Source organism: Kryptolebias marmoratus, linkage group LG22 (assembly GCF_001649575.2).
Source record: "Kryptolebias marmoratus isolate JLee-2015 linkage group LG22, ASM164957v2, whole genome shotgun sequence".
Taxonomy (NCBI): Eukaryota; Metazoa; Chordata; class Actinopteri; order Cyprinodontiformes; family Rivulidae; genus Kryptolebias; species Kryptolebias marmoratus.
The window spans coordinates 28,354,419-28,365,519 of NC_051451.1; the positions used below are offsets into that span (position 1 = coordinate 28,354,419).

The window sequence follows — 11,101 nt, forward strand, 5'->3', positions numbered from 1 at the left end:
TAGAGCTCCTACAGGACCGGTTTAGAGCTCCTAACAGGACCGGTTTAGAGCTCCTAACAGGACCGGTTTAGAGCTCCAACAGGACCGGGTTTAGAGCTCCAACAGGACCGGTTTAGAGCTCCCAACAGGACCGGTTTAGAGCTCCTAACAGGACCGGTTTAGAGCTCCTAACAGGACCGTTTAGAGCTCCAAACAAAGTTAAATATTAAAAATTGGCAGCAGCCATCTCCTGAATGAGCTGAGAAGTCCTCAGATATACAGATTAGTGCTTAAAGTAACAAGAAGTCAAACATTAAAACATTTATTTAAACCTCTTCACTCAAAATGTTTCTCATTTCAGGAGAGTTCCTGTTCTCAGGTTCTTACTGTCATCAGTTCGAAGAGATCGCAACAAAATGAAGCTTCAGACAAAAGACAAAGGCTGTCCTGACTTTAAGAAAAGGACTCAAGGAAGGAAGGAAGGAAGGACGTACCACTGGTGACTTTCAGCACATCGAGGATTCAAGCAAATGGCTTCTTCACCAACTTGTTTACCTGAAAGAACAAAAAGACAGAAAGAGAAAACATAAATTCAGTTCGTACTCTCCACCGTGAAGATCCTCTGATCTGCTATTTTATCAAATCAAAAAGGTGTTTTAACTGAAATAACTTCAAACACCCGTGTCTTCTATGTTTTAACTGGTGGTTTTATTCCCAGGATGCACCTGGGCAGCTTTTATTAGAGACACACTCAGAAAAAGGGATTAAAGTGCAGAGAAACAGGTTAATCCAGAATAAATCTGACAAGAATCACAACTGATCCAATCTGCAGCTAACGAAACAGGAAGTCAATTCCATAAAGTTTCCAGACTTTTCTTGTCTGAATTTTGCTCACGTGACGATAACAGATCACAAAAACAAACAGGGTCTGTTAAAGTTTTGTGTTTTGCAGTGATTCTCTGTAATAGTCTCACTTCTGCGTATTTGTCTTGTTTCAGCTCCAACATCTGACTCTCTGGTGCTCGTGGCTGATCTCCAGCAGGTCGACACAGATTTAAAGCTCATGCTACGCTACGCTAACACTGTCTGAATGTGAACGAACAGAAACACAGAAACTGTCCACCAGGAGGCATTTCCTGCAGGAAGTGACAGGAAGTCACGATTTGAGAAAACTCACAAAATGAACACTGATCTACTGATTGTTGCAGATACGGATGTATGTGCATCCAAAGATTTCCTGCTAAAGTAAGCATTGAAACATAGCATACCCCATGCTAACACCATGCTATCGCTTCCATAACAGGAACAAATCATGTTCCACGTCATAAAATCATTTCCACACACTTTGACCAGCGCGACAGCAACACACTCTGGAAATGAGGCCTTTTATTCGACTTCTTTAATTACCTCTTTCTGCGAGAGTTTTCTTCTCCTCCAGCAAGCAGCAGGCGTCGTGAACGTCACAGTAAGCTCGCGTCAGCCGCCAAAGAAACGCTGAGTTCTGTCCAAACTGGAGAAGTTCACAGAAGTGAGACACATCGACACGGGTTCAGCTTAGGGTGGAGAGGTTCCCGCAACATTTCCAGAAACCTGCAGCGAGAAGTTAAGCTGCGGAGCTCTGGAAATATTCCAAATGAGAAACCTTTCCTGGGAATTAGGTGGAAACTGGGGATAATTTAAAGAAGCGGAATCAAATGCAAGTAAAAAAATAAACATTTTAGATGAGTTTGACCCAAAGTTTATGAAAGTAACAAACTGAATGCAGCTGATGGCGTCAGTGTTACATCTTCACACAGAACTTTTTTTACAGTTCTCTTTTTTTGTTGTTGTTTTAATCCTTCTTCTAAACTCGTGAACATCTGTCCCATCCGTCCCTACATGTCCAATCTGTCCCTACATGTCCCAATGACAGTTTGATGTTTTATTGTCCTCTGTCTCCACAATAGAACAATCTGAAATCTGATTGTTTTAATCATTTTATGCTAAAACATATTTTTCCAACTATATTTGAAATCCACTTTAAGGGACAAACCTTCAGTATTTTAAATTCCAGGTTTATTCCGGTTAATTCCCACAGAAAGTTCCTTGTTTTATAAACTACCAGGATTTGCAGCCCCGGTCCTGCTGCAGAGAAACAAACCTGGTCTTTTTGCTCCAGCAGGATGTCGAGGCTTTCTCTTTTCTCCGACTCGCCTCCTTGGCGTAAACGGTCGATTCTTTGGAGGAGGACGGCTAACTCGTCTTCAGCTCGTTCTTCACAGCTCTGCTCCTCTTCACTGAACTCCTCATCCTCCGAGTCCGTCAGTGCAGTCATGTACCTGGGAGCAAACAGAGAACAGTTCGCTGTCAGGAAACTGTGCCTATAAAGAACCTGCAGCCCTCCTCTGAGGGAATGCATATCACCCGCCGTCTTTCAAACCACAGAGCTGAAATGTCACTCAGCTGTTAACACATCAAATTTTATCTTGATATCTGGAAAACGGACTGAGTTAAAGTTAATTTTCTGTTTTTTTAAAGTCAGCTGGCTGTGGCGTCCATCTTTAATCAGGTGCACTCTAAAAGTAAACCAGCTGTAGATCTCATTATTACTTTCTGCACGCTTCAATAAAATCTGTCCAGCGGTTTATGAGACAGACAAACGCAGACATGAGTGAAACCATTATCGCCCTTAGAGGTGGGTGATAAGCAGCCTAAAGTTGACAGTTTCTATTAAATTTGAAGGCCCTTTTCTTGCTAGTCTACCTGTGAGGTAGAAGAAGTAAAATAAGCTGTTTTCCCTAAAAACCCACAATCAGGAGCAATCTAGTCGTAACAAGCAGTTTAACGAGTTGCACGCCATCGTTTTTATGGCCTGTTTACACAGAAACGGCACCAGGTATGTTTACATAAGTTAATTGTTTAAAGTTGTTTAGCTGCTGACGTGGGGCAGCTGAAGAGCTTCCAGGAACACTTGTTAAACAAGGTGAGGCATGCATCGCTTGCATTAGATGGTGCTTCTTCAGCCCCTGAGCTAACACTTAAAGGAGGCAGAAATATAGATGTAATAAAGTTATAGGTAAAAACCAAAGACACAGACACTAAGAAAAAGCCTCAATTAGGTGCTGGCAGGAGCTGCATCTGCGTCACTGGTGGTTAAAAGAACATATTAGGCCGTAAGCCATGGTTTAGGAGGGATGTGTCAGAGCACAGACAGGTGCTTGCTAACACAGAGGGAACAGGAGGGGATTTCAGCCGCAGAGAAACGAACAAAGAGCCAGAACCACCGAGGTTCCCGACACAAACAGAGACGTGCTGCCGCTCCGTGTTCAGCGCCTGGATAATCATTTATTTTACTCTGCCTTCAAGCTACAGCGTTTGTTACTTCAGCTCAGTAATTGCACGAGTGAAAGATGAATCGTTACCCTTCAGCTGTGAGAACGGGCTGAACGCTGACTGTGAGCTCTGCTCGGACAGTTCTTTAAAATCACAACCTATTTCTGTGTGCACACTTTGAAAAACTGCATTCAATGACGTGCACATGACTTTGTTGCCCTCCTCGTGTCCCCTCAGCATCAGTGCCTCACATTTATGATCTATTCTACCAGAGTACACTTCAGAACTAAGTTCTCTTCATACTTCCTGATATTTGAACCTGCAGCCTCAGATGTTTTCTGTCAGGGTCAGAAAACAGCCTGAGACAGGTTGGAGACTCTGAATACAGAGAGAAAATTTACTGAAGACGTTTAAAATTCAAGCGTTTGGTCACAGAGTTCATCGTGAATTTAAAAATGTTGGATGATAAAACTCCTCTCCACATAAAGGAGATAAAAAACTGTCAGGGTTTATGATTCACACATGCCTCATGTTGTTTATGTTAACTAATTTCTGTTAACATTTAGGAACTTCATCTGTTCGATGATCTGTGTTGAAACAGAGAAGTTCATCATATCAACCTTAACGCAGAAAAAGGTCAGAGTTGTGTTTTTCAAACAAGAAAAGTTTGATTTTCTAACATGTTCAGAGTTTAATGTTTTCTGAAGTCAGTCCAGTATTTTGTTTTATGGCTCATTAATTCAACTTAACAGCTAACTGACGGCAGAATTAAAGAGCTGAAATAGTTCTGCTTCATACCACGGCTTAGCAGAAAAGTGCAAAAAGAAACTAGAATTTGACTTTCCATAACTTTAATCTCCATCTGTTTTTATGCCATCATTTTCGGATGAAGAGCCAAAGCCTTCTTCCAGTAGCACCTAAAAGCCCTGAAAGCTGACGGCTGATTGGCCAACACACGGCTTAGAGAGACCTGACAGGTCTGCTTTTCTGCTGGGGTCATTTCTTTTTGTCTGGAGAAACAAAATAAAGGGTTTTAACTGCCTACAAACGTATTCGGCCTTGAACTTATGATAAGAAAAAGCATCACACTGGACTCCAGTCATTCATTCATTCATTCATTCATCAGTGGGTTTTCTCTCCCTGCAGAGAAGCTGGAGAGGCAGGCAGCACATTCCTGCCACGCCATTCCACGGCTCATGAATCACTCGTGTTGAAAGAATAAAGAAGCTAAAGATCTTGTTCTATCACCGTGTGTGTTTATCTAATGTATATTTGCTTGTTCGGGAACCATTATTATCCTTTTGATATTACAAGCAGCGTGCAGCTGTGAAAGAACATGTCCAAATATTGCCAAAAGAATTTCAACACAGACCGTGCGAATGAGAGCAGCAGGCGGGGAAGTGACTCACACACGGTGGGAGAGTGGCTTCATTTCTGCCGGGAGTTCAAGATCAGTGCAGAGAGGCAGTTAAAGGACATAAAACTGAAGCAAGACGGTAAGATACAGAAGAGGTTCACGCTGGTCAGTGTTGACTTTGTGAGACTGAAAATAAAACATTTATCAGGTCTGATATCTAAATATATATATTTAAATTTACAATGTTAGGAAAAAAACACACAGATAAACAAAATTGTGGGTGAATTTCTGCTGATTACTTTCCTGCGCTGACTCTGAGTATCGGATCGGAGCAGCTGCCACGCTCCGCTCCAGATCCGAAACTCTTAAAGCTAATGTGGATAAGCAACACACTGATCCAGGAAGTTAGAGCTTGGACACAAATGGGTCTTCAAATGGACAATGTCCCTCAGCAGACGGACAGATTAGTTACAGAGTCCCTTCAGGACAACAAAGTCAATGTTTTGGATCGACCATCACAAAGTCCTGATCTACATCCTGTGAGCAGGGAGGCCTCCAGACCTGACTGAGTACCACCAGGCCTGTCAGGAGGAACGGGACAGAAACCAACAAACTGTTGAGGGAAGCTTTCGAAGGACACAGAAGATAAATGACATCATCTAAAACTCCACCTATAATTAAAAGTGAGGATTGGCAAGTTTGCACTTTTATTTTCAACAGGCTTCACAGGAGGGAGATCAGCCATTCAGCACAGAAACACTGACGGGCAAAGAACTCCTCTCTCAAAGGCGGTCTCCATGGTTACCCCGAGTTACCATCCCAACATCTCCGGGTCCAGGAACATTCAGAGCCTGGTGACAGAACCAATGAGCGCTCGCCTCGGAACAATGCCTGCATGACTGGAAGGAGTTCAGTTTTCTTCTTCTCTGTTCCTCCTAACAGCCTGACTCTCTCCTTCCATGATGCTGAATCATCTGGATGACAGCATCACTGACAAGTCCGGAAAACCTGACATTTCCCTGCCACAGAAACACCGTTTGGAGTCAGAAAAGGCAGTAATTCATCCAGTGTGTTGTTTCACCTGAAGTGTAACTCTATGAATACCAGCTCTATAAGGATGTAGGGAAGTTTGTTCTTAAAATAGCCGGGGGAAAACCAGGTGTGGAAACTGAGGGGGAGTTTAAACAATCACATATACAAACGACATCTGCTTGGACCTTTTTTTTAAAAGGCCATATGCAAATAGATGGGTTCAGTTCCAACCTATTTGTAAAAAGATACTGAGACACACAAATTAAATGTGAAATAAAGTTATTAATAAATATATATGCAACTAAATACATAACATTTGAAGAATGTCAACCTTATGGTTTAAAGTAGAACACTAATTCCAAAAAAAGTTGGGACACTGAGTAAACCATAAAAAAAAGAATTTGGAAACTTCATAAACCCACATTTAAACACAATGAAACAGGAAACAAATCAAATGTTTAAACTAAAAACAACTGTACCATTTTTAGGAAAACTAAAACAGATTATTTTGAATTTTATGGCGACGGGAGCTGAATAAACTCTGTGTTTGAGGAACTTCAGGTTCCTGCAGGACGCCTTCAAATGAAGCCTCTGACACACTGACGGCAGCACCGAGGGTCTGTTCACCTGCAGAAGGTAAATCTGAGGAAGTCACTGTGACATGAGGGCTGAACGACAGCTGCTCAGTGTTTACGTCACACTAACTGTCCTGCTGTTTCTGCAGAACTGATGGGCATCATCAGGGTTAAATCAATCTCAGCTGAAATCACTTCACACAGAACAAAATAAGATTGAGTCAAAATGATCGACTGTAATTATGCAGCTAGAAAAACAGCACAAACGTTCAGAAAAACCATGAAGCTTGAACCATGAACCAGAGGTTCTGTAATAAAACCAGGTTTTTATGTTGCACATCCATGATGTTCTGCAGCGCCGCTCGCTGCAGCTCCTGACGCCCCCTGATGGAGATGAGCTGCTACAGCAGATCCAGAAATGACTCGATGCTTCAGCTGCTGCATCAGATCTGTCAGTCTGGAATCCTTAAACAAATGCTAAAGGTGCAATGTTCGCAAACTTACATTACCAAGCACTAATCTGGTTAATCTGATGGCTTCGGGTTTCAACAAACGTTTAACCTGACTTTAATCCAACACTGAGTGCCTCAGCTCCTGTGGGGAGATACTGTACTGAGAACGTATTCAGTCCGGCTGAGCAGACAGGATGAGCTCCTCCGAAGTATGCCGGGATTAGGAATGTTATCGGGATCCTTCAGGGGAAGGCTGAACACTCCCCTGACCGCACCGTTTCTACCAACAAGCCCCTGCACACACACTGAAGGCCTAGCATTACTTGAAGGAATGCATATCGCCCGCCAATGCCAGAGTTTTAGACCAAGATCATTTCATGTTGAGAAATGATGAAGCTGTTGCAGTTTTGGTCAAATCTTGCAAATAACTTTAGGTGCGATCTCACGCTCAGAGTACGTGTTGTGGAGGACTCTCAGCTACTAGCACACCAAATTTTAGCTCAGTATCTGTAAAACTGACCGAGTCACGGCCATTTTTGTGTTTGGATCTTTAACTGATTATTAACTTTCGGACTCAACTTCATTCAAGATGGCCACCACAGCTGTTCAACCTTAGTAAACACAGCTCAGTCATTTTTACATAAAATAATCTAAAGTTTGGTGTGGTAGTAGCTGAGAGTCATCCACAACACGTACCTCTGAGGGACATCTCAGACAGCTGAGACAACTCGGTCATTTCTCAACATAAGAGGATCTTTGTCAGAAACTCTGGCATGAAAGCCAGCTGGGCCTTTAATCTGGAATGTGCTAACCAGTCATTCGTCCACAAAGCAGGAATGTTTATGTGTCCTCCTTTAAATATTAACCCTCCTCAGTAACAAGTCTGACCAGGAGCATGTCCAATAAAAACAATCATAGGAAGCATGTTGTTCTTAGGAAGAACAACATGCTTTAAATCCTCAACAAAAGGTCCAAAAGCACCTTCATTTCATCCTCAGAGATCTGAGATACTTTCCATGAAGTCGCTGGAGTATTTGTTCCAGATTTGATAGTTTGAACAGTAAATTATAAATCCAGTCATGCGTGAGAAGACTGTAAATTTTGCCTGACTGTTGAGAACACACCAGCCTTGGATAAATCCTTGTCATTTAACGGTTGACGTTTGCCTGTTCAAAAGACAAACACGTGTTGTTTATTCTGTTTAAGGCTGGCGTGAGTTCAAGGCAGAGGCAGATTAGTCTGCTGCTCTCTGCGACACCTCGGGCACTTCAGCTCCGTCAAACTGGAATTTTAGAAGATAAAACAAGCAAGCAGGTTCAACAGGTAACGTGGGGCAGACTAATCTATCCTTTCCCTACTAATTTAAAGAGAAAGTGTTAAAAAGAGGAAGAGTTTAAGTCTGAGCTGACTGACAAGCTAAAGACTAATCTGAACCCAGTTTAGACCAAAGATTCAAACAGGATCCTTGTTGTCTTAAAACAACTCTAATCTCTAAACTTTCACAGCATTTTATACAAACACTATTTATTAAACAGCACTTTCTCTGCTGCGAGGAGCAGCAGGAGGAGCTCTCCCACTCCTGGTTCATCTGAAGTTCCAAGAACAGAAAGAAGCCCAAGTGCTTGATGCTTATGGAGGACCAAAACTGACAGAACTAAATATAAGAGCAGAAAGATATAAAAGGCAAAATAAATAAATAAATAAATAAATAAATAAATTAATAATACCATTAAAATGCACCTATTAATTTAAAAAAGGAGAACTTTACACCATGTTGATTTTACATTTTTCCCATCTTCTTTATCAGGACAGAGAATCTCAGTCTTTGAAGAACTCACCCTCCCTCACTCTCGGCGTCCTCTGAGCTCTGTCCCTCTGCCCTGGACGTGGTCCCCGCAGTCCTTCTCCTTCTGGTTCTGTGCAGAGGACTGGCTCGATGTGTTGAGCTGTGGCCCCTCAACTCCTCCCTGACGTGGTCCTGCAGCGCTGGCAGAGCGGTCTTTAGCGCCTTCATTTCATCCTTCAGCTCGGAGACACACTGGATCAGGGCCTCGAGGCGCTGCAGCACCGCAGCCTGCTCGTTTGGAAGACCTGGACCGTCCACTAACGTCAAACCAGGCTCGTGTATATTTGTGCGGTTATGGTAGAAGCCCGGCCAGGAGCTTCTTCGCTTCGAATTTAAACTCCTGTAACAAACTACAGCCAGGCCGATGCCGGCCACTCCGGCCAACGCTCCCAGAATCAACATCTTATTGTCCGTCTGCGCCATCCTGCAGGCCTGCAGAGGAGCCACAACACAGGAGTTTAAACACAGACATTAGGAACAATTTGTGGTAAATACATCCACAAAAAAGTAAAATATTAACTCAGATCTTGAAACAAGACAGGCAACAATTAACCTGATTTGTTCAACACGATCTAATACTAATCAGTTAGATATAAAATAAGACTTAGTAACACACAACATAAAATAAATAAAAACCTGATCAGCAGCAATATTTTCATATCATTGTAGTTAAATTTGAATAAAGTCTGGATCAGATGTTAAAGACCTTAACAGTTCTGTCCTGAGGGAGTTTTTGTCGTTTATCTTCAGCCACCAGCCTGAATGTTTAACAGTTTATGTTGATTATGTAGCTTCTCAGTTAGCTTCTGATAAAATATCATCATTAAACTGCAAACTAAACAACAAGAGCCCTGACAGAGTAAACACAATAAGAGAAGATAAAAGAAAAGACTAACAGAGTTTCAGGAGTGTCTAAAGCTTCAAACACAACATAAAATATAGATAATCTCACAGAGAAATAAAGCTAACTGCCGTAAATTAGCAGGAAGTAACAAACCAGACAAACAAACACAAAAATCCCTCCGCGAAAAGAAAAAAAACATCAAATATTTTTATTCCAGACAAATAAAATCCCACCAGCCTTCGCCATGAACAGAAAAACGACAATTAAAGAGAAAGATTCCATCCTAACAGGTCTTACCGTCCAGGTAAACAACAGAGAGGAGCTTCTTCTGTTGACCGTGGGGTTCGCAGTTCCTGGTGCGACTGGTAAATCAGTCCGGGCGGACCGAGGCGGCCCGGCACAAAGTTCCGATCCTCACGGGAGCTAAGAAACAGTGCAAATAAATCCTAATAAATAACAAAATAAGTAAGTTGCAAGTGTTCTTCAAGTGTTTTCCGTTTTCTGTTACCAGCCAATGCAAATCAGCCAAAGCACTACTAAATAACCAAAAACATAAGATGGGATTTTCCATCATGTCCTTTTCCTTTCAACAGAAGCAAAGGGATTGACACAAAGGTCAAGACTTTGCAATACGTAAATTATGCTAAACTGATAATTATTATACCTTTTATAATTCATGTAACTTTATATTTCCTTTAATAGTTGTTCTTCAAATCATTGAAAAAGGTTTGCTTTGACAACTTTCATTTTAAATGAAAAGCAAAATGCACATAAATGATTCCTGCCATTTTATTTTTTTCTTCATCGTATTTAAAAAAAGGTCATTTAAAATCATTACTGCTCCTTTCCTTTATTCTCTTGAATGGAATATAGATATATTATTGCCTTTTATTTTAAATTCTTGCAGCAATCTGTGGGTCTTACACTGTCAACACATGAGAGTAAAATCCGTCACCAGATGATCAAAGTTCATCACAACAGCAGCTCTAAACTTATTTGCTTAAATCAGTAACATGAGCAGGTAAGACTGACCTCTGCCTTTTCCAGATTATAAGAAATGTCTAAATATGTGACATTATGCTACTAATAATTCTGTAACAAAAAGCTCAAACGTACCTTTAAGTGTCCCTCCTCGGTGAGTCCCTGCAGTGGTTTGGACCAGAACCCAAACACATCGTGTTTTATCTCAGAAACCTTGAACCTGCAGCCGGTGAGCTCAGAGCTGTCCTTACAGGAACGACTGATGTGGGGGAAAGTTGGAATACTTAACAGAGTCAAACTTTAATCTAGTTTTAAAAAAAGTAAACTCACGTATAAAATTCAAGGCCGCCCGTCACCTTCATGCCAGAGTTTTAGTCTAAGATCATCTTTGTTGTTGTTTTGGTGAAATCTTGAAAATTATTTTACGCACGATTTCATGCAAGAAACAATACACTCAAAACATGTTGTTAATGACTCTCAGCTACTACCACACCAAATTTTAGCTCAGTGTTAATAAAACTGTCAGAGTTATGGTCATTTTGGATCTTTGAAGGTTAGGTGGCTATGGCAGCCATCTTCAGTTTGGGTTAATTCCAAGCTACATGTAGACAAACAGTCAATGATTCACTCATTAAAATTCACATATTCCAGTGATTTATGGGATATTTTGCTAACAGACACACAGACATGGGCAAAAACATTATCACCCACCTTCACCTTTCA

The 11,101-nt window shown here is 41.5% G+C and overlaps 1 protein-coding gene across 2 annotated transcripts in view; it reads right to left on the bottom strand.

The window, feature by feature from the left end:
* Positions 1–9,820, bottom strand: part of LOC108247171 (regulator of microtubule dynamics protein 2) — a 21,079-nt gene extending 11,259 nt beyond the window's left edge. For both annotated transcript variants that reach the window (XM_017435092.3, XM_037973583.1), the window contains exons 1-5: positions 9,695–9,820; positions 8,546–8,985; positions 2,120–2,297; positions 1,387–1,489; positions 474–534 (exon numbers count right to left, since the gene is read on the bottom strand). In XM_017435092.3, the coding sequence (XP_017290581.1) occupies positions 474–534; positions 1,387–1,489; positions 2,120–2,297; positions 8,546–8,976 (773 nt within the window). In that variant the 5' untranslated portion in view covers positions 8,977–8,985; positions 9,695–9,820. The remainder of the gene's footprint in view (positions 1–473; positions 535–1,386; positions 1,490–2,119; positions 2,298–8,545; positions 8,986–9,694) is intronic.
* Between the last annotated feature and the right edge of the window lie 1,281 nt (positions 9,821–11,101).